Below are 23,536 nucleotides of genomic sequence, written 5' to 3'. Positions count from 1 at the left end.
ACCTTTTTGTCTTTAGCTATGTGCATCTACCCTGTAACATATCCATCAAGTTTCTCAGTTCATGGACTATATTTTTCTTTTCTAGAAGGTCTGTTTGGTTCCTTTTCAAATCCACCACTGCTTTTCTTCTATGTGGTTTCTGTTTCCTCCTTTATCTTTAATCCTACTAGCTTCATTGTTTACTAGCTTGCCACTCATCCTGGGCTTCGCCAAGTGTCCTGTGTAATTCTTTTATTGTAAGGCTGGTTTTTCTGAGGGAATCCCTTGAGGACTGGGTTCGCTTGACAGCCAGTGCCAAGTTTTATCTTCACTTTTTGGCTTGGAATGTCCTACAGCATTCTGGTAATGTAAATCTGGCTTCCAGAGGTGCCTGTCCCAGCTGATTTCTCATGGGAGAGCCTTCTGTGTTTCCCATCTGGAGCCAGGGTGGAGGCGATCTCTCATGTCACCTCCGGGGGCTGACCGCGAGGCAAGGTGCTCATCCCTCTTCTCCAGGACTCCAGCGCGCAGGTCTCTGAGCTTCACAGGGAAGCTTGTCAACAAAGCTTCAGTTCTGTGGATCCCATGGGTTCCCTCCTGGCTTGGTGTGGAAACCCAAGGCTCTTGATGAAACCAGACCTAGCAGAATCGTTTCTACAGCAGGGATGATATTTCATAGGCCTTACATTATGGTGCAAGAAATGTACATTCCTTTATTTTTCTAAACCAAGCTAGATTTTTCTCCTAACCCCTCATTTCTCCTGATTAGAGGAAACTTAATACATCCAATTCCAAGTGACGTCAGTAACTTTAGGTGACTTCTTTCATTTACTCTCCATCAGGATTTCCCTCTCCCTGCATATTCTCGAGTATAGCATTTATGTTCCCGGGCCTGCTCTGACATTACAGCCCTGGTGGATTTGGTGTGTCCACGTTTTGGTGTTCTCTCTGCTCTGTGGCTCACAGACATGTCCACATGTGTGCCATGGCCATGCGGTGACACCACTTTTCACTGTTGGTGAGCTCATGTCACAACTCCATGATGCCTTCAAAATTCGGCCCTTGGTGTCAGATAAACTCTTCTCGAGGACCTAGGAGAAGCGGGCTGTTCTCCAAGGCTGCAAATGTAGTGGGGGCTACCTCAAGTGGTTTCTTCTGTGGCAGCCCAGGGCTGTCACTTATAATCCTGCTTCCCTTCCATTCCTGGCTCCTGGGCGTTTCTCCATCTCCCTTGCACGTTCATATAAGCATTTGCATCTTTTACTAGCATTTTATTGAGCACTCATATGTAATTTACGTGGGAGGGCTGCCAAATGAGTCTGGTCCACCATTTTCAACGTCATCGATTCTCTAGGGGCCACACATGAAAGCGGGAGAGAAAGCTCTCTAGATAGTAAGCACAATATTCCTTTCTCCCTTGGTGTTTAATTTATAGCCAGTCATTTAGCCTCTCTTGGCTTCATTTTTCCCTTATGTGCAAAATACGGGGTTTGTACTAACCATTTTCTAAGCTCTCCTCCAACTCACAAAAACATGCCTTTGTAGCTGCCCCAAACCTCTCCAGAAACAATCTGCCAGGCCAAAAGGAGCCAGGCATGGCCGACCGAGGTTTTGGCTCACTTGGATTTGGGCAGCACTCACACTGCATAGCGTTACACAGAACAGAAGTCTTCCCTTTTAACTGACTCCCCTTTCTAACTCAACAGTGGCACGACTTTAGCAACTGATGGTACAGGCTCGTCTTCCCTGTGCCCAGGCCAGCTCTCTGTGCACTGCACATCTCTGGACAGGGAGCTGAGTCCAAGCATTAGAACAACCCAAAGGCAAAGTAACAAAGGAATCTCATCACCAGGGAACACGGCTCTGCTGCAGTCACAGTCAGATCAAAGACTTACGATTTTTTTTTTTTTTTTGAGGCAGAGTCTCGCTCTGTCGCCAGGCTGGAGTACAGTGGCCGGATCTCAGCTCACTGCAAGCTCCGCCTCCCGGGTTCACGCCATTCTCCTGCCTCAGCCTCCCGAGTAGCTGGGACTACAGGCGCCCGCCACCTCGCCCAGCTCATTTTTTGTATTTTTTTTTTAGTAGAGACGGGGTTTCACTGTGTTAGCCAGGATGGTCTCGATCTCCTGACCTCGTGATCTGCCCGTCTCGGCCTCCCAAAGTGCTGGGATTACAGGCTTCAGCCACCGCGCCCTGCCGTGTTTTTTTTGTTTTTTTTGTTTTTTTTTTTTGAGGCGGAGTCTCGCTCTGTCACCAGGCTGGAGTACAGTGGCGTGATCTCGGCTCACTACAACCTCCGACTCCCTAGTTCAAATGATTCTCCTGCCTCAGCCTCCCGAGTAGCTGGATTACAGGCACGCGCCACCATGCCTGGCTGAGTTTTGTGTTTTTAATAGAGACGGGGTTTCATCATGTTGGCCAGGATGGTCTTGATCTCCTGACCTCGTGATCCACTCACCTCAGCCTCCCAAAGTGCTGGGATTACAGGCGTGAGCCACCGTGCCCGGCTGACTTATGATTTTTAAATCCCAGCTGATCATCCAAGTATTCACCAACTTGGTCAAATTACTCAGGCGTTTGAGGATCTGCTTTTACCGGGTCACACGGATCAGTCCGGGAAGATCAAGAAAACTTTGTGTATTAGAGATCATGAGGTTGTAGAGCTTGGATTAGTGGGAAATAAAACAAATTTCCTGGAAGGGCACATGGAATGGAAATCCTGAGAGCTGCAGGAAGGACGTAAAGCTGTTCCTCCCGAGGGAAAATATTTTCAGGTTAATAAATCCGTTGCGGGCGTGGAACAGCGGCCACTCTCCTCAGGCTTTCCCACTGAGCTGCTGAGCGGTGCATGCAGTCAGCTGCAGAAAACCAGGGGCAGCGTCAGGAAGGATGGGAGTCAGAGAAAACGAGGAAAACAAGAAGCATGGGGACTTGCGAGATGAAGAAAAGCACCTAAGAGTGTTTGTACCTTTGGACAAACCGAGACTATGGTGTGCTGACCTGTGTCCCCCAGCCAGTCACGCTGAAGTCCTCAGCCCCGCAACCCGTGAGTGCCACTTTACTGGGAAATAGGGTCACTGTAGATGTAATGAAGTTCAGAGGAGTCCTACTTGATTAGCGAGGGCCCTAATCCAACGATAGTTTCCTTATAGGAACAGGGAATTTCAGACACAGACCTAGAGGGAAGAAAGAGCAGAGATGGGGGGATGATGCCACAGCCACAGAGCACCATGGGCATCAAGGGTTGCCAGCGATGCCTGGAGCTCAGACAGAAGCATGGCACAGACTGTCCCCAGAGCCCTCAGAAGGAACCTACTCTGCCAACAAACCTTGATTTCAGACTTCTGGCCTCCAGAGCTGAGAGAAAACATTCTGATGTCTTAAGGCATCTTGTCTTGAGATCCTTTGCTATGACAAAGGACCTATCCTTTGCAAGGGTAGAGGAATTGAAGAAGAAAGAAGAACGGCTGCAGACGGAAGGAGACAGTCCAAGAAACTAAAACTAAGACCTACACACAGGTGACATCCACACCCACCCAAAGAGACAGAGACACCTGTGTGTGCACACCCCGGGGACAGACAGAGACAGACAGGTGGTGGCACAGTCCTTTGCAGTGCGGTCTCAAACCCAGCGAGCTCAGGAATAATCACTGCTGTCCATGTGTGTCACCCACAGAAGGAAGAACAACAGCCACTGACAATACCAGTCAGACGAGGGAAACGGCCGCCCACCATAGGGACGCCACCCCGCTGGGCGCGGGCTATCAGAACTCTACCCCTGGGAAAAGAGAGGGGCTGATGGAGGACTGCAGGGAAGGCTCGGAGGCAGGAATCAGCCTCACCGATGGCAAGAAGCTGCTGTGGGTCTACAGACAGTCCAGACAGTCTCAGATGCCCGGCCCAAACTCTGCCCCGAACAACCAACGGTGCACTTTGAAATCTCCTATTTGTGGGGTTGAGTTTTCTTCCAAGACCATTCAGTGGCTCCAGATCCAGACAACACAACGGGCATTGCAGACTCACAGCCAATAGGAGGACAAAGGCTCCCCTACTTGGATCGAAGGCGCCTTGAACATGGCCTTCAGCCTCCAGAGTGGTGCAAGGCTCACAACCTGGAAATCTTGTTTGTTTTGTCCAATGGATGTTAGAAAACGTCTTAGGGAAAGGTTTGCTTGGGATTGTGTGGCTGTGGGCTGGGCGGGGGCAGAGAAGACTGGCAGGGGCTGAACTGGCTTCTGACCTGGAACCTAAGAATGACCTGCCTGGAGGTTTCCCTCCACCAAGTCCTAGTGCTCGGCAGCTGCTCCCTCCCCATGTCACCCTGGAGCTTGGAGCTTCTCTTTGTGCCATACAAAATGTACCCCCAGCAATCCCCAGACCAGGGTGGACATGGATGTGGACACTGGGCTCAGTGCAAGCCTCCTGTGCCCTTGTAAAATGAGTTTCTAGCTCCAGCCAACACCCACAGGGCTGAGATGCCCCAGGATGAGAACATGGAGCCCACTCTGGCCTCCTTGGTAGTGGCCTGGTCCTGTCCCTGCCTGTGCCCCTTAAGTATATCAGCACCTTCAGAGCTGCCCTGGGGTTCCCTGAGCACGGAGCCATGTGGGACTCCATCCCCCACTCCTGCCCTTGGCTACATAACAACCAAAGTGGCCAGAATGAAACCCGAGTCTGACCCTGGGCGCCCACTGTGAGACTGGGTGTCATAGCCTTGCTGCTCTGAGTGGGACCCCACGTTCCCTTTCTCTCCCACGCCCGCCTCCTGCCTGGAGCATCCTGAGCTGTGGGGCCTTTGCCAGCCACTGCCCCTACTCTGTGGGGCTCAGCCTCCTGACCACCCTATCGGCGACAGCCAGCACCGCTCACTCTCGTCCCGGCCCTGCCTTCCTCCAGCACCTTCATGATCTGAGGTCCTTCTGTGGTTCCCAGGCTTGCCTCTCCCACTTAGGAGGATACTCAGTGAGCCCAGGGGAAGTGGAGACCACGCTGCCTCATACTGAGACATTCTGAGAGACTCTTGAGCGCCCAGCATGCGGTGGGCTTTGGTAAATACATGCTGAAGGCAAGAAGCCTCAGTTCAGGGGCCACATCCTCCCAGAAAGCCCCCGTGCCCATCTGAGTAACGCCTTGGACATCCAGACCACCATCAGTTCCCTGTGCATTTCCGCTGCACTGTACTGTTCACATTATTTTCTCTTTATTGTTCTATGTGTCTAGACCCTGTCCTTTCTCCCTCTGCAGGGAAATTATTGAGGAATAACAGAGCAGTCTGCTGCAGAGGGATGCCCGCATGGTGGCCCTGGGGACTGCACCACGCTGCCCTGTGCATCCTTATCTGTGCTTGAGTGCCCCTTGTGGGTATCTGGTAGACCTCAGCGTCAGCTCTGTGTTCGATCTGGATGTTCTCAGGATGAGCAGAGTTCTGAGGACAGGCTCCAATCACCAGGCAGGAGGACAGTCCTCGTACTCTTTACCCTGGCTTGCCTGCTGGCAGTCAGCACGGGGCCCACCCCAGGCTCACCTGGTATAGGTGGGGAGGGTGCCTCTCACATTCTGGTCCGGGCGCTTGGAACACACCCACCCCAGGGAGTGTCTTCCCTATTCTAAGGGAACAACAAGCCCAGGCACAACAACGTTATTGCCTCCTGGAGCCAGGCGTGCACCCAGCAGCTGACGCACAACTGCCGTCTCTGCACACGCTCAGAACAACTCACGTTCATCGTGCCCATTCTGTACATTCAGAAGCTGGAGCCTCAAAAGTAACTTTCCATGGGGTGCCTGGCCAGAGGAGACACAGCTGGGAGAGTCGCATGGCGCACCCTGATGCTGAGCCCGAGCTGCGAATCACAGACCTCACAGACTGAATGCTGACTGTTTGCAGTGATGATCCTATTTTCATTTTCCACCCGCTTAGCCTCAGAGACCCTCACTCTATGTTAAACCTATCAAACCATCATGCATACACACAGGCACGCATGCCAGGAGTTCCAGGATAAACCAGAAACACACACAATAATTCAGCCGGTAAGACCTATATGAACTAGGAAACTGATGCTTGGTAAACAGAGACCAATAGGCACGGTCTCCGTGTCAGCTCAGGGAGCTCTGCTGACTGCTTTGTTTTCTCTTTCCAAGGAAATTTTAGTTCAGCACCACAGCCTGACATGTCACAAATAGCAGGGAACAGCCTAGTAACCAAGGCACTGGTTTCACTACCCTGTTATTTAGAATCCACTTGAGATCACCTATAATTGCAACACATCCTCACATGGGCAAAGTCAGGAGTTCCCCTGCTGGCTGCAGTGTGGACCAGGAGCAGCTCTTCTCCAAAGACAGAGACACAGCTCGCCGGGTCTATTTTGGCGGAGCCAGAACAGGAGGCCAGCAGACAGGCGAGCCCACACCACCCTGCCCCGAACTTCAGAAATTATCCACTTCCCACAAACATTCCAAAGTACTGATCCTACAAAACACAAGCTGTATTCCATGTGCACTTAAAACACAGCCTTGGAACAAAAAAGCATGTGGTTTCTAGGTCAGATAGAAGCCTCTGTAAGTAATAGAATGATAATTCTAAAACATGTATGTATGTATGTCTACTGGATGTCTAAGGTAACAAGGGAAGACAAAGCTCTGTTAAATATCCACTCACATGTTAACCTGGTGATAACCGAGTCCTACAGTCGCCTGCAGTCTTAAACAATGACAGAACTTTGGCATATGAAAACCGAAGGCAAACTTTTCATCTGTAAATCACAACATCATCGGTGTTCACTTTCTCTATATAGGCTTTTTGCTCTGGGAACTTCTCTCTCTCTCTCTCTCTCTCTCTCTCTCTCTCTCTCTCTCGATACCATCTATCAAATATAAGCTTCATCCCAAATACTGACCTAGGACATCTGAACAAAAACACTTTTTCCAGCTAATTCTTGGATTCGCTTTTGCTTGGCCAAAGGTAAAGCTGTCTTATCACTGATGAACTGGTCCACAGGCCAACGTCACCTGCTAGTGATATTGCAGATGTTCATACATCATGACTGATGATTGGGTTAAATAAATAGCTAATATAGTACATTCAGCTATGATTATACATGTGATTAGGCCAAATGTGGCCAAGCGTGACATTCCCAGAAGCTCTATGAGCAAAAATGTGCAGGACGAATGAGTCTGGCTTTGCAAGGCCGACTCCTTCTATCACTAAATGATATAAGGAACGGGCCAGGAGTAGAAGGACGGGTGGAGTCAGTCTCCATTTGTGCAAGAGCAAGAACTCAAAAGGAAGTAAAATCACGTTACAGAACCAGATAATTAACGAGCAGGGGAAAGATTGGGGCCCCTACCCTGAGACTTTGGCGGGGGCGGGCAGTTCACTATGGATCCTGTCCCACTAAGGGTGCTGATGGATCCACAAATCATCATGATTGTGATGCTAACAAATGGCGCCAGCATCAGCTACTGCTTCTGGGTGCCTGGAGCGAGCTGAGCAAGTCCTTTCATCCCGCCTACGCCAGGGGGTACTCCCATCTTGAAACTGCCATGCCCAAGGCCCTGGCCCCAGGGGAAGGGTGAAGCCAGCATCTAACCAGGCCCTTCCTCCTGCAAACCCAGGCTCAGAACTGCGGCACTATACTGCGCTATCCTGCTACTGCAAAGAAACACAGCCCGGCTGTCTGTGGTTCTTTGCTCTCTTTTTGTACTACCCTTTCATAAACATGCATGTATGTACAGATGTGCCCACTTGACGGGCCACCTTCAGCTTCAGCGTTTCTGTGCTCTCAGAAGTCCAAGGCAAACTTCCAAACTCTGTCATCAATCAACTCCTTTCAGTCATGGGAACGCAGTGAACACACATGGTTTTTAACCCAATCGCTTGTGGGTTAACAACAACAACAAAAGAAGTCAAGAGGCTATCAAATCCCAACAAACAAAAAGCACAGTAGAAAGTATTCTATTCTAAGCTTGAGAAGTTGCTCCACTTCCAGAAAGGGAAGTGAGAGAATCCCACCTTAGGGCACTGAATTTGACTTATAAATGCTGGGAGCTTGCAGCATCCAGGGAATAAAATTTTCTGTTAAATTTCATCTGATGGTCATTTTTTCACCTTGATAAGCAAATGTATCTTCCTAAGTGCATCATGAATATGCAGCTGTTTCTGCCTCACAGGGTTACTTATGATCACTCCACTTAAAGAGCAGCTCCCATCCCACAAGCAGTCTCAGGCCCCCTGCAGCCCCCGCTCCAGGAGCCTCAGCACAGCCCCGCCCCAGGCCCACCAGGAAGCCCCCACGCTCCCCATCTGGGCGAGAGGTTTGCAGCGCATCTGAAACAAAGGACTGCAATACATTTTCCCAAGGAAATATCAGAGTCTATGGAATGACTCCAGTTGGATTCTCGGCCGTTACTGTGGCCTATCTGCTTCTCGTCACTCGCCCCCACCCCCTCAACTGCATCCTCTGCTTCTCCTCGAACCGTGCCTGACAGCTGCCGTGTGATTTTTTCACAGAGTGAATCAGACTGCACCACCCCCCAGACCAGACGCCCTCAACAACTGACAATGAAACACAAATTCCAGGACCTAAAGTGCTGTGCAGGGCATAGCCCAGCGCTGCCCCATGAACTTTCTGTGATACTGGTACATTTTAGATCTGTGCTACCCATTGTGGGAGGCTCTTGCCAAATTGAAGTGTAGCTAGTACAACCAAGGAACTGAATTCGTAATTTTATTTATTCTAACTGACTTGAATTTCAAGAGCCTCCCGGCTGCCCTACTGAGATTCAGGGATTCAGCCCCAGCTGACTCTGACCTCCACCTTGCCCCAGCCCGTAAGCCAGGCATCTGCCCTGTGGCACCACCACGACACCAAGTCCCACTTGACCCAGGGCCCCCAGTGGGCTTGGCACACACTTCCCTCCCATTTTCACTTGGCCAGCGTCCACTCTTCAGATCTCAGCACAACCATCTGTCCCCAAATCAAGAGACCCGTTTCTCTTCTACCCTCCCCAAACCTGATCTCTTCCTTCAGGTCACTTGCCACAATTCAGAATTTCATAATCACCTGACAGCTTGACTCTCCCCAGACCTGTAAACTCCACACAGCAAAGAGCACGGTTCAGCCAACACCATGTCCTAGGATCTCATGCAGAGCCAGCTATGGGGGCAATCAGTAAGTATCTGTGGTCTTTCTGCACTGTGGGTTGTCAGGCTTTTGAGAAACAAGTTGAGAATCTAACCATCAAAAACTATTTTTACTCCTAAGGAAATGTGGTCCCCAAGGCCAGTGTGCTAAACAAGCTTTCAGAGCATGTGTTTTCTACATTTAACATCCTACAGAGGATGGAATCCTCTTAAGGAAGCCTCCAAGCACCAGGCACCAGCCTCACCACCACCCTGCATGCTGGGCAGAGCTCCACCTGCTCTTGGTTTTAAACAACTGACCTCCATGCAGATGCTGTGCAGAGCCACTCTGTAGACTGCACAGAAATAAAGTGGCTGTTCCAGCAGTTTATTGTTATGGACTGAGCATTTGTGTCCCCCAAACCTGTAAGTTGAAGCTCTAACCCTCAATGTGATGATATTTGCAGGTGAGGCCTTTGGAAGGTAATTAGGATTAGATGAGGTCATGAGGCGGGTGTTACGAAAACACTGGGATTCGGTCTAGGTCCTCCTGCTCCCCACACAGAAAGCCAATCACTGAAACAACAAGCAGTGCCAAGGAAAGGGGCTTTAATCGGCTTTAATCACGTGCTGCAGTCAAGGAGATGAGAACTCAGTCTCAAATCCATCTCCCCGATGGACTAAAACTTGGGGTTTATACACCAGAGAAGAAAAGTAACTGTGTGTGAGAAAACAGGAACTAGGGAGGGGTACAGAGCAGACATGATGGAGGAGGGCCTGCAGAAGCATGATTCAATACTTTTTTGAGAGGTCTGGGCATCCTTTTCCTTTAGAAGGAACTCAAGAAAAAACAAATGTAAGTTTCAAACTTTAAGACCAGGGTCAAGTTCTCTGTTTCTCCCAAAGAACTGCCTATAGGACTACTGGGCTGGTTTCAGCGGGGCCTCCATGACGGGATTAGTGTCCTTATGAGAAGAGAATCAAACAGACCTCTCTCTCTCCGCCGTATGAGGACACAGCAAGGCGGCGGCTATCTGCAAGCCAGGAGGAGGGTCCTCTCCAGAACCCAACCGTGCTGGCACCTTCATCTTGGACCTCCAGCCTCCAGAACTAGGAAGTGTGTGTTGTTTCAGCTGCCCGGTCTGTGGTGCTTGCTAAGGCAGCCCGAGCTGACTGAGACAGGCTATCTGCGGCTGAGGTGACACTACATGCATCAGCAAATGCATCACTTCCTCAAGCCACAGGTCTGCATCCGGGGGAAACTTGTTCTATCCACCCGACAAATCTGTGGTGCGTTCCAGCGAGGTGTGCTAAGTGAGCATGGCTCTGACCACAGACCCAGGGGAAGAGCTGAAGCCACAAGGCAGAAATCCAGGTGGCTGAGAGGAGGAGGGCCGCCTGCCCACTGAGACGTACACACACCTCTGGAGTCACAGGCAACAGGAATCCAGCTCCTAAGGCTCTGCTCAGGCCCCTTCCCCATCTGCCAGGCCGCCACCAACTGTCCGCCCACGCCTCCCTGCATGTCACCTCCCACCTGTGGCCCCAACAGGCCCTCAATGCCCTCCAAGTCAAGAAACACAGGAAACAAGGTGGCAGTCCACCATGCCCACCACCAGGGGGCAGCAAGGGGCCAGAGGACCCCCAGCGCCTTCCTTCAGGCAATGGCAGGGCAAGATGAGCCTCAGCACAGGGCGTTCCAAGAACAGAGGGAGCACCTGCATGTCCCAGCTCACCTTTCAGAGTTGGAATCGGGCCGTCCTGCCCATCAAGGGGTCCTAAAGGGTCGTTCGGATCTGGAACCTCCACTTCACCTGGGAAAAAGAAACCAGGATAGGTATTAAACAAGTTTTCCTTTCAGGAGCCTTTAATTTTATGCAGACAATGACATTCTAGCAAAACTACACGGTATTTGTAAAAAACACAGAGGGATAAGACATTACGGTAACCTCTAGAGGGATTTTATAGTGATATAAAGATATGACATAACAGTACAAGTGACTTTGAAGCTTATCCCAAGAATAGCAAATGTGGGGGCTTTGCAAACCAGGTATGGAAGTAAGGCAGTGGAGCCTGGGCTTCATTCAGAGAGGGACAGAGAGCGGGAGGGAGAGGGAGAGAAAGAAACCAAAGCACTGGCTGGCAAAATCAAACATTTCTGTAGCCAGATGCCGCAGGCTGCCCTCCAGATGGAGGTCCTGGTAATTGGGTAATAAATTCAGAGTTGGAGGATTTCTTAAGCAACTCATTGCCCTCCCCATCCCCAGAGCCAGTGGCAGCAGCCAAGTACCCACCCCACAATGTAAAGGACATAAATGGGTGCTGTGGCTTTTCACTTCCATTCTTCTTATCATTTCTAGTTCAAATTTACCCACCCCCAAAAGCCAAGCCCTGAGCCATCTTTCATAAAATGTCCATGAGCAACCATTCAGAAGAAACGTTTCTATTCTCTTAAGTCTCCCTGCAAACCACACACCTCTCCCACAGCAATCCTACCATTCTTCCCCAGGTTAACAGTTGTGTGTATTTTACTCTTCCTCAACAGTAGGTAAACCACATGGGGCCAGCCGGTGCTGCATCCCTGGGGGAGGACGAGTGGTTCCATCATGGAAACCTAGACAGAAGCACCTTCTGCTACAGAACAGAGGCTGGCGTCAGCTATGCAAGGCGGTCCGTGGATTTCTGCTGAAGTATTAAAGACTTCAGTTTGGATTTGAAATTTTAAATCAGCACATTACACACACCATCACTCAGCACTGTTTAAATGTAGAGAGACCACATGAAATCAAACATACTTACGCTATATACACACATCGAAAAGAGAAATAAAAATTATTAACTGCTTAGAAATTGACAAATGGTGTGAAACACTCAAATAAATACATACCCCAAAGAAAAATAAGCTTCACTAGCCCAATTTCCCTGTGGAAAAGAGTCCTGGCTCTTCCCAAGTCAGTTTCTAATTCAGAAATGGAGGCATTTTCACGCGTGGAAATTTCACTTCCTCTGCCAGTCAAACGCGGTTAATAAACTCAGCATGTCCAATCACGAGACCCTTAGAACTGACACTTTAAGTTTCAACAAAACTAGGTTGTTATTGCTAATCTGAGAAACTAAGACACCATTTATATCTTGAAATTTTAAAGTGTCGTCTCCCTATACTACATAGTTTGGGCTCACTCCAGATACTGCAGCCTTCTAAAGTTGATATGCAAAGTGTGACAGGAAGTATGTGAACTTGTAGGATAGGTACAAGTGAAAACAGGGCTCAGTGTTTTCAGCAGAACCCAATAGGGTTTCTCCTAACCCGTAAAAGAGCTAAGAATACCACCTTTCCTCCAAAATAAACAAAACATGGAAACAATAATAACAAAACTGCCACACACACACATACACACACACACACACACACACACACACATCATCATCATCATCATCAAAATGTTACTATTAGTCATCTGGAATTATAGGTAATTTAAATTTCTTTTATTTCAATTTAAATGGCTCTACTGTGAACAAGTATCAATTTTTTAATGTGTGTGAGATATAATTCACACACTATAAAATTCACCATTTTAAAGTGTGCAATTGAGTGGTTTTCAGTCCATTCTCAAGGTTGTGCAATGATCACCCCTATGAAATTCCAGAACATTTCATCATCTCCCCCGGAAAACCTCATTCCCATTAGCAGTCATCCCCCCGCCAAGCCTGTCGTGTCTCCCTCAGCCCCTGGTAACCACGAATCTGCTGTCTCTATGGATTCACCTATTCTGGACATTTTCTATAAATGAAATCAGACAATATGCAGTATTTTGAACAAGCTTCAATTTTATAATTATACTTTTTAAAATGCATGCCCTGTAGTAGCAAAAAGAAAAAAAAAAAAAGAAGAAAGCATACTGTGCCACGGGATTAAGAAACAAGGCCATTAATAAGGCTCGCTCAGACCACTTCCCAGACTTGGGGGGCTGCCTCCACAAGGAGAAGGGGATGTGGGGAACGTACGTGAGGCCTCAGAGATGACTGAAGTATGAAAGGGAGGAACTACCCCAAAATGCCGGAGCTACTAGGATTGCTGCTCCCAAGGTGGGGCAATTTAGGAGCAGCCAGGCTCGCCTGGTGGGGACACCTGCACACGCCCCCACTCCTGCTGCACACAAGCCAGGAGGAATGGCTGGCTACTCGGAAGATCGGGGAACGATTTCAACTTGGCCAGTTTAGGGGCCACCACAATGGATGTTGCCTCCCAAAGTGCTAGGAGTTTACAGGCATGAGTCACCGTGCCCAGCCAATACTTTACATTCTTAATGGTGCAATCCCTGGTAAATGGCCTCAAAGCCAAGTATGTACCCTAACCCTATGAACAGAATCAGACACAAATTCACTGGATTTAATATGTTATTCAATGATTTAGACAGCATGCTGGCAAATATTTAGAAATTAAAACATTTTGGAGAATGTTGGATTTTTTAGCTGAGTCCTATAGGAATTGCCATTGGCATGGTGACATCAGCTCTTAAGCAGGAATTTGTAGCATATTCTTGGAAGCACTTTATGAATGTGTTGTATATTCCAGGCTGAACCAATTGGTGTCTACAGAATGGCCAAAGTGAAAGGTTTCACTGTTGATAGTGATGATGCCAGGTTGCTGTTAAGAGAGTCACATCAGGCCTGCAATAGCTGGAGGTGCAGATTCTGAATAATTAGAAATTATATAACCAGGCCAGGTGAAGTGGCTCACGCCTATAATCCCAGCACTTTGGGAGGCTGAGGCGGGTGGATCATGAGGTCAGGAGATCGAGACCATCTTGCCTAAACCCTGTCTCTACTAAAAATACAAAAAATTAGCCGGGCGTGGTGGCAGGCGCCTGTAGTCCCAGATACTCAGGAGGCTGAGGCAGGAGAATGGCGTGAATCCAGGAGGCGGAGCTTGCAGTGATCCAAGATCATGCCACTGCACTCCAGCCTGGGCGACAGAGCAAGACTCCGTCTCAAAAAAAAAAAAGAAAGAAAGAAAGAAAGAAAGAAAGAAAGAAATTATATAACCATCAAACAAAACTCTTCTGAAAACCTTCTTTCAACATGGACGTCTGATGTGACATCTTGATTTACGGCATTAACAAGATAAGATAACTGGCGGGGCACGGTGGCTCATGCCTATAATCCCAGCACTTTGGGAGGTCGAGGCGGGTAGATCACCTGAGCTCAGGAATTTGAGACCAGCCTGGCCAACATGGTGAAACCCCATCTCTATTAAAAATACAAAAAATTAGCCAGGCATGGTGGCAGGTGCCTATAATCCCAGCTACTTGGGAGGCTGAGGCAGGAGAATCGCTTGAATCTAGGAGGTGGAGATTGCAGTGAGACGAGATCACGCCACTGCACTCCAGCCTGGGTGACAGAGCGAAACTCCATCTAAAAAAAAAAAAAAGATAAATTTATATCTGTGAAGTAGCAAGCACGTCTGTTCTGATTCCCAGGCACTACCTTCAGTATCACAATCATTCTCTCATTAACAGCAGACACACCATTAAGCAAGCATTTATTAATGAAGTTTCACCTATGCCCTTGGATTTGAGCCCATGGTGCTATTCTGGTTTTGATTTGCGTTTCTTTTAAACGTGCTTTGTTATTCAGACTTTTCATCCATTCATCTCTTCACCTGTTGATCTGAATCGGTATGCTTACTGTGATGTAATTAGATGCAGTCTTCAGAATGTTCAGACAACTTCACAGCAGTCTCTTTTTAATTAGTAAGGTTATTTTATTCACCAGAGCTTGGCATTCTTGGATTTGGTTGTCCTCATGTGAAGGTATAATTTGCAGGATGTGTGGAAGAACAGAAGCCATGGCAGGGAAAAAGCACAGCCTGAGAAGGTGGCGGTGCTGCACACCAGACACCCCCTGAATGAATGGCAAGGATAGATTTCACAATGAGCTACGTTGCGAGCACGCTCCGTGTACCCACTGGCCCACGTACAAGTGCAAATGTCACTCGTGTTCCAGAACAACTACTCAGCTCAGCAACAGGTCAGATCAAAAACACCCATGATGCTAGAAAGGCAACAGTTAAGGTAGGAAAGTGAAAAATTGGGAAGGAGCAGAGTATAAAGTCGTGAAAGGGTAAGGCCATTATTCGTCTGGGACCTGGGTCAGGAGAAGTATGTCAATAGCAAAGAGGCTTGAGACTGTTTCGGGCAATGCGTGACTAAGACACTGCACCCTGTGTGTTAACTGCAGCTAGAAAACCAAACAGCACGCAAGGTGGGCTGCCAGTACCTGATTGGTAGTGGTCTTAACAGTCTGTAATTTTTTATTTTCATTATTTCTAACTTTGAGTTGAGTAAATACTCGCCTCTGGTCTTATATTCCTTCAGGGGCTGGCTTAACTCTACTTAGAAATAGGGAGTTAAAACTCAACCACTTGAAAATGGAGTAACCGTTTCACCAATTTAAACTTTGCTTCGATTCCACTTCTACAGCAAACGTATTAAACCCCCAAGTGAGTCAATGTACCAGCCGAACTCCCTTCAATATTGCCTTCATAAAGCTCTTTCTACTTTCTGTCTCTGACAGCCCCCAGAGCCCCCAACAAAAGCCCACTGTCAGGGGCCAAAGGAATATTTAGCTGAAGGGGGAGAGAGGCCGTTCAGGCGGCTGAATTGAGGCCTTTCACAGACCTCCTCTCTTCCCAGCGTCCACAGCCCTGGGAGCCGTGAGCCCGGAGGGGCTGGGAGGCCAAACGCCGCACCTCCACCCCCACCAGATACAGTGAGAAGGTGAGATCCCCTCATCACTGTGACAGGGAGCTGAGGCTTTCTCCAAAGTGGCTGCTTGTTTGTGCACCGAGACCAGCAGAAAAAGAGCAAACAGAAATGCTAAGTAAAGGCTCCAGGTTTATTGTATCTTTTCATCTAGTTTCAAGGAAGTAGCTCTGGAATATTCGTTATTCCCACGCATATAAAAGGTTACTTTTTCACCTTGAATCTCTGGAAAGTTTTTAATTAAAGGGAGGGATGTAAAAAAAAAAAAAAAAAAACCCCACCCTAATTAGGAAAGAAACTGCGCTATCCTTTGGCAGCGAAAGCAGATGTCTTCATTTGCTTAAGGCTTTTCAGGGGTGTCCAATCTTTTAGGTTCCCTGTGCCACATTGGAAGAATAATAATCAACCAGGACCCAGGCTATGTAGTCAGAGGCTAACCCAGAGGGGGTTCAAAAGCAGAAGATTCTCTGGCAGCCAGAATTTGCTTCAGAGTCTTGGAATTAAACAGGGGTAAATGTCTGATACGATCACAGGAAACAGCAGTGATTCTTTTTAAGGTGGCTTCTGTGTTAGTTTCCCAGGGCAGCCACAACAAAGCCCCACAGATGGGGCAGCCTAAACAATGGAAATGCCTTGTCTCACAGTTCACGAGGCTGGAAGGCCAGGATCAAGGTGTCTGTAGGGCAGGTTCCTTCTGGGGCCAGGAGAGAGGATCTGCTGCAGGTCACTCCTTGCTTGCAGACGGTGGCTTCTCCTTCCATCTCTTCACTGTCTCTCCATGCACACTGTCTTTCTGTCCAAATCTCTCTTCTTACAGGTCACCAGTCCCACAGGGTGAGGGCCCTGATGACCTCCTTTTACCTTAACTACCTGTGTAAAAACCTGATCTCCAAATAAGGGCACATTCTGAGACACAGAGGACTAAGACTCCTGTGTTTCTATTTTCGGGGGACACAATTCAGCCTATAAGGGGAAGCATCATTTGTCTTCAAAACTTAGTGCTGACTTGAGAGTGACTCACAACGGCAAGGCTCAGCCTGACGGTGAGTGCCGCCCTGAGAAGGGATGGATAGACTCTCTTCTCTGGGCTAAGTTCAGGCGTGCTGGGACTGCCCATATGCCAGAGGAGCTGCCAAGTTAGTGACTCTAGTGCCCCAAACGCCTCCCTTCTGAGCCCAACTCTCACTTATATGGAAGCCGCCTCCAACCCTCACAGCCATCCGCTGAGACCGGCGGTCCTCCCACTTCACCCCTCCGGGGTTTCAGCCACAGCTGCGGCCCCTCCCTAGGCCTAGTCTTGTGCCCAAATGAGTTTTTCAGCTCTTCCCTCTTTGGCTGACATTTCTTTTTCTCATAATATTTACACCAGTGCCACTCTGCGGCTCTGCGAGCAGCGTGTCAGGCCTGGAGGGCACACCAGGGATGGAGGCGGCACCGGCCTTCTGCAGCCTGACCGCTGTGGGTAACGACCCTGGTCAGCATTCACACAGCCCCCATTCCACGCACACCGCTCACAACCTCCCCACTCCGCTGCCCACGTCTGGATCTTTTCTTGCCTCCGCCCGCTTGCGAGTCTCTCCTCCTCTCCAGTCCTCTGAATGGAAAAGCTTTTCCTCTCTTTCCATCCTGACTCCTTAAAGGCTTGTTTTAAATAACACCAGAATACCCACAACTCCCAAACCACCTGTCCAGGCCAGACCGCTCCCCTGAAAGTTGACTCAGAAATCCCGCCACCTGCCCACACCTCCACTTGCGTGTCCAGGAGGCACCATGTTTGACCTGTCCATGCCGCAGTCCGGCCTCCCGTTACACACCTGCGCCCTGGCGGGGCCGCCCAGCTGCATCAGTGCTGACTCCACCCTGCTCCCAGCTAAGGCCACAAGGCTGGAGTTAGCCTTGGCTCCTTTCCTCTCAAATCCCAAGCCCAATCCGTCGCGAAATGCTGTTTGCTCTATCTGCAGAATGTATCAGGACCTGCCCTGCTAACATGCTGTGGGCGACTGCAGCAGCCCCCGGCCCCCACCTGCTCTCCATGTAGCAGCCACAGGAAGCCTCTCAAAGGGGCTTCAAACACTGTTACCTACAAAACACGGGTGAAGCTCAGACACAACAGGTCGGGTGGAGGAGGCCAGACACAAAGATGCGTGCTGTGCAGTTCCACTCACACTAAGTTCAAAGGCAGGCAGACGTCATCCGTGGGGATGGCAGTCAGAACACAGCTGGCTTCAATGCCTGGGGGAGCAGGTTGCTGGGAGCTGCTGGCGTGGCTGCTGTTAGGTGGGTGTATATACCACGTCAACATTCATCAAACTATATACACTGGCGATTTATGTCCTTTTGCAGACGTCAATTACATTTACAAAGTTTACCACATTTTAAAAAATCTTTCTCATACAACACTACATCCTTGAGCAAGGACCTCCCTGACCCTACTCAGAATGTCAAATACGTCCCTCCACATGTACACACATGGTCCTAACCTAACCACTCCCAACTTTTCGGTTGAACTTTTCCCTTAAGGCCTTCCATGAGATGGCTGGCTGTTTATTTTTCTGTCTCGCCTTCATGGGGCCAGGAGATTCTATCTGTGTGTTCACTGCTACCCCCAGCGCCTAAAGAGCAGCATGCAAGTTGCTCATTAGGTGGACGAATGAATGAGTGAATAAATGCTCCTGTACTCAGTACTTTCCAGCATCTTCCCACTTGCTCAGAGAAGAAGCTAGTTCCCTTCACTAGCCCTACACACATGGACACAGGTATACATACACACACACACACACACACACACACACGCACACACACACGAGTTTGGTCCTGGGGTGGCCTCCACTCCTCATCTCTCCCTCCCTCAGCTCCAATTCCAGCCACTCTCCTGCAGTTTGCATTTATTCTTCCCTCTGCCTGGAAAATGCTTCCCCACATGTGCATATGGTTCACCCCTCGCTAGGTTTCAGAGTCCCTGTGCATATGGTTCACCCCTCGCTTGGTTTCAGAGTCCCTGTGCATATGGTTCACCCCTCGCTTGGTTGCAGGCCCCTGTTTCAGTGTTAGTTCCTACCCAAGGCCTCCCCTGAACAACCTGAAGACTGCTTGGCCCTACTCTCAGACTGCTGTCTTCCTTGCTGTATTTCCAGAGCACTGTGTGTGTGCACACAAGCCTCTGGTTCACTGTCTGTCTTTGCATCAGAATGCAAATTCCAGAGTCTACGTGATGGTCACCTGTCCCACCCCTGGAACAGAGCCCAAGATGCACCAGGCACTCAAAAAACACCTGATGAGTAAACAAATACTTTGGTGACCACCATCATGTTCATTTTGCACAAGGAGTCTCTTGAGTTTCGGCTCACAGTCCGAAGGCTGGGCCCAGGACTCATATCTGCTCCAGATGCGGGGTCGTGCCTGCTACACCAGAGGCAGATGACAGTGTCACAGTTCAGAGCCCCTGCGACACAGCTCTGTGGCCCTTGAGATCTGCTGCAGGGCATAGGCTCCGGTTCCTCCACAATGCTGGAGAGCACTGACCTGCTCCACTGCCTTGGAACCTGAAATGCCCCAAAATTCTCCAGGAGCTCTGGCAGGCCCAAGGTTCCACAGTCTCTCTGATAACATCCCCTTTTACATAAGCATATATATCTTTACAACTCCAAAGAAACTCCCATGACTTTAAAACTCTACCATATGCTACTCAACCATTGAAAGAGCCAAAGGATACAACATCCACACGACAGAAGCATCTCCAGGACATTTCACTAAGTGAGAGAAGCCAGACTCAAAAGGCAATATAGCTGGCACCAGTGGCTCATGCCTATAACCCCAGCACTTGGGGGGATCACTTTGAGCCTAGGAGTTCAAGACTAGCCTGAGTAACATACGGAAACCCTGTTTCTACAAAAAAAAAAAAAAAGTCAGGTATGGTGGTGTGCCATTTGTGATCCCTGACACTCCAGAGGCTGAGATGAGAAGATCGCTTGAGTCCAGGAGGTCGAGGCTGCAGTAAGCCATGATCATGCCATTGCACTCCAGCCTAGGCACAGAGCAAGACTCTGTCTCCAAATAAATAAATAAATAAATAAATAAGCAATATACTAGAGAATCCACTCCCAGAGTGGTATATTTAGGATGAACTTGCTCTCTGCTGACACCAACAAAAATATGAAGTGAAAATTGTCTATTGAAGGGAACCTGCTGAACCTTGATAAGAAGGTGGGTCTGTGACCAGTTAACCTGGGCTACTCCCACTCCCCCTCCCTCCCCAGCTCAGTGGTGAAGTAGCCAAGGCCACCAGCCTCACAGACAGTGAGAGACTGTCCGCTCTTGGAGCTCTGTGAAAAGTACTGGCCCCAGAACAGAGTCAACATTTTGTCCGGACCTGCAGCACTCTGGGAGATCTCTAGCTTCGCCTCAGAACTCAGCTGGGGGCGGAGGGGTAGGGAAGGTGGCAGATGGCAGATACCCCTGGGGCATTATGAAAACAACAACAAACTGCTGGCAACCTCAGCTGCCTAGAGCTGACTACAACTGCAGTCAACATGAGCCTGACCCCGAATTTAAAAGGAAGTCCTAAAGAATCAGAGGACCTACGGAACTTCAAAAGCTCTGACACATTCCCGGGGAAGGGAAAAGGCTGTATGCATGCCCAGAAAAGACCTGGGAAAGGAGAGGACACCACAGTCACTCCTCTCTGGGTGACCATGAGACCCTGTAACCCTGTGCAATCAGGAAATGAAAGCTAAAGCCGTCCTACAAACTCCCTGAAGCTGGACAGCATGCCGAGTCTGTCTCATACAGATTCTTGATGAAAGGTGTCAGAAACACAGGCAAGGCATGTATGGAAAGGAAATCTGATCAGTGACTGGCTAATTATATACAATTATACTGGCTCGGCTGTGACCCCACAGAATCCAGGATTTAAAAATAAAAAGAGGATGGGCGTGGTGGCTCACGCCTGTAATCCCAGCACTTTGGGAGGCCAAGGTGGGCGGATCACGAGGTCAGGAGTTCAAGACAAGCCTGCACAATATGGTGAAACCCCATCTCTACCAAAAATACAAAAATTAGCCATGTGTGGTCATGGGTGCCTGTAATCCCAGCTACTCAAGAGGTTGAGTGAGGCAGGAGAATCACTTGAACCCAGGAGGCTGCAGTGAGCAGAGATCGGGCCACTGCACTCCAGCCTGGGCAACAGAACAAGACTCTGTCTCAAACAAACAAATAAATAAATATTAAAAGAACTTTAAAAATTAGCAGATAACTTAGTGGTCACACATTACAGGAAATACATAAACCAAAGAACTAGTAAAGGAAAGCTGCTAAACTAACAGTAACAAGGCAAACACTACCAACCATCCAATGAAAAAGAAGAAACACAGTATCAACAATAAACTTTGAAGGGTATGGGGATTTGCTACCTGAATTGTCCAGTTTTTAACAGAGAATTACAAGACATGCCAAGAAACAAGAAAAGTATGTCACATGCACAGAACGGGGGAAGAAAGTGGCCAAGATTTTGAACTTAACAAACACTTTATCAACACCCCCATGCTATCAACTGAGCTAACCAGCCACACAACAAAGACTTTAAATAAAATGTTATAAATACATTCAAAAAAATAAAGGAAAGGATATCTGAAGAATTTTAGATTACAATAACTTTATCTTCCTAAACAGAGAATAGTAATAAGGTGATTAAAAGCATCAAACAGAAATTCTGGAGTTGAAAGTGCCGTAAGTGAAATTCACTAGACAGACTCAGCAACAGACTTGAGCTGGCAGAAGAAAGAATCAGTGAACTGGAAGGCAGGTCAACAGAGATAGTCTAGTCTGCAAAGAAAACAGAATGAAGAAAAATGAACAGAGCCTACGAGACCTGTGGGGTACTATCAATACCAACACATACATAACAGGAGTCCAGTAGGAGAAGAGAAAGAAGGAGAAAAAAATACTTGAAGAAAACATAAATGAAAACTCACCAAGTTTGATAAAAGTATTAATTTACATATTTGAGAAACTCAAAGAACTCCAAGTTGGATAAAGTCTAAGATATCCACAACCAGGCACATCATAGACTGTTGAAAGACAGAATCTTGAAAGCAGCAAGAGAAGCAGTTTATCTCGTAAAAGGGATCTTCAATAATGTTAATAGTTGGCTTCTCATCAGAACCCAGGGAGACAACACAACCATAGTGTTGGAAAAAAAAAAAAAAAAGATTTTCAATCAAGAATTCAATATCTAGACCGGGCGCGGTGGCTCACTGCTATAATCCCAGCACTTTGGGAGGCCAGGGTGGGCAGATCACCTGAGGTCAGGAGTTCAAGACCAGCCTGGCCAACACGGTGAAACCCCATCTCTACTAAAAATACAAAAATTAGCCAGGTGTGGTGGCGGGAGCCTGTAATCCCAGCTACTCAGGAGGCTGACGTAGAGAATTGCTTGAACCTGGGAGGCAGAGGTTGCCAGCTGAGATCATGCCACTGCACTCCACCCTGGGTGACAGAGCGAGACTCCATCTCAAAAAAAAGAGAATTCAATATCCAAACTCTTCTTCAGAAATGAAGGACAATCTAAAATGGTTGATCACAGAAGTAGAAAGTAGAATAGTGGCTACTAAAGGTTGGGTACGGGAAGGAGAAGAGAGGATGGGGGAGGTTGGTCAATGGGTTCAAAGTTACAGTTACAAAGAGTGAGCTCTGGTGAGTAACAATGTAATGTATATTTCACAATAGCTAAAAGAGAAGTTTTCGAATGTTGTCATCACAATGAAATAAACATTTAAAGTGATGGACATGGTACTTACCTCATTTTAATTATTATACAATGCATACATGCACTAAAATGTTAGACTGTGCCTCATAAAAATACAGAATTGTTGCATCAATTTTACATAAAAATTATATTTAAAAAATGAGAAAAATCTATCATTAGCAGACTACCCTGTAAGAAACAGTCAAGAGTCATTCAAGATGAAATAAAAGAACACTGGATAGGAATTGTATTCACATGAAGAGATAAATAAAAGAGTTCCAGTAAAGGTAACTAAGTAGGTACTATGAAAGACAATATAAACTTTTTTTTTTTGTAATTCTTTTATTCACTTACTTGTTTTAAAAGACTACTGCAGTAAGCCCCAATTGTAAGACCATGTTGATGGACTAATAGCACATAAGATATAAAGTCTATGACACTAATAGTTCAAAAGAGAGGGAAAGGAAGCGAGATATTTTGCGGAAAAGTTTTTGTATGCTACCAAAATTAAGTTAGTATTAATCCAAACTAGATTTTTAAAAATTTAAGATGAAGCCACTAAGAAAATAACCCCATCAAATATATATAAAAACAAATAATAAGGGAATTTTAAAAGTATATTAAGAACTATCTAATGCAAACAAGGGCAGGAATAGAGAAATAAAAAAGACATAATTATGACATACAGAAAACAAGCAGCAAAATGGTAGAAGTAAAGCGTACCATATTGGTAAGTAACTTAAACGTAAGTGGGTAAAAAAGGCAAATCAGAACACCAAGACTGGCAGAATGAATTTTTAAAAAAAATTACCCAAACATAGGCTGCCTACAAGCAACACACTTCGAATTCAGAAACACAAATAGGTTTAAAAGATGTATCATAAAACAACCACCATGAGAAGTTTGGAGTGGCTACAACACTAGTATCAGACA

The 23,536-nt window shown here is 47.7% G+C and overlaps 1 protein-coding gene across 4 annotated transcripts in view; it reads right to left on the bottom strand.

The window, feature by feature from the left end:
- LOC105498836 (receptor tyrosine kinase like orphan receptor 2) overlaps window positions 1-23,536 on the bottom strand; it is a 219,246-nt gene that overhangs the window by 36,556 nt on the left and 159,154 nt on the right. For 2 of the 4 annotated variants that reach the window (XR_003013424.2, XM_011771187.3), the window contains exons 1-2: window positions 11,594-12,214; window positions 10,834-10,911 (exon numbers count right to left, since the gene is read on the bottom strand). Coding sequence is in view for 2 of the 4 variants with exons in the window: in XM_011771187.3 (XP_011769489.2) it covers window positions 10,834-10,911; window positions 11,594-11,705 (190 nt within the window). In the remaining 2 variants the exon portion in view is untranslated. Of the gene's footprint in view, window positions 1-10,833; window positions 10,912-11,593; window positions 12,215-23,536 lie in introns of those variants that run through there. The other 2 variants (XR_011612326.1, XM_011771189.3) reach the window with 1 other exon arrangement.

This window comes from Macaca nemestrina, chromosome 14 (assembly GCF_043159975.1).
Source record: "Macaca nemestrina isolate mMacNem1 chromosome 14, mMacNem.hap1, whole genome shotgun sequence".
NCBI lineage: Eukaryota > Metazoa > Chordata > Mammalia > Primates > Cercopithecidae > Macaca > Macaca nemestrina.
The sequence above is the reverse complement of the archived record's forward strand: the minus strand, read 5'-3'. Positions and strand labels throughout refer to the sequence as shown.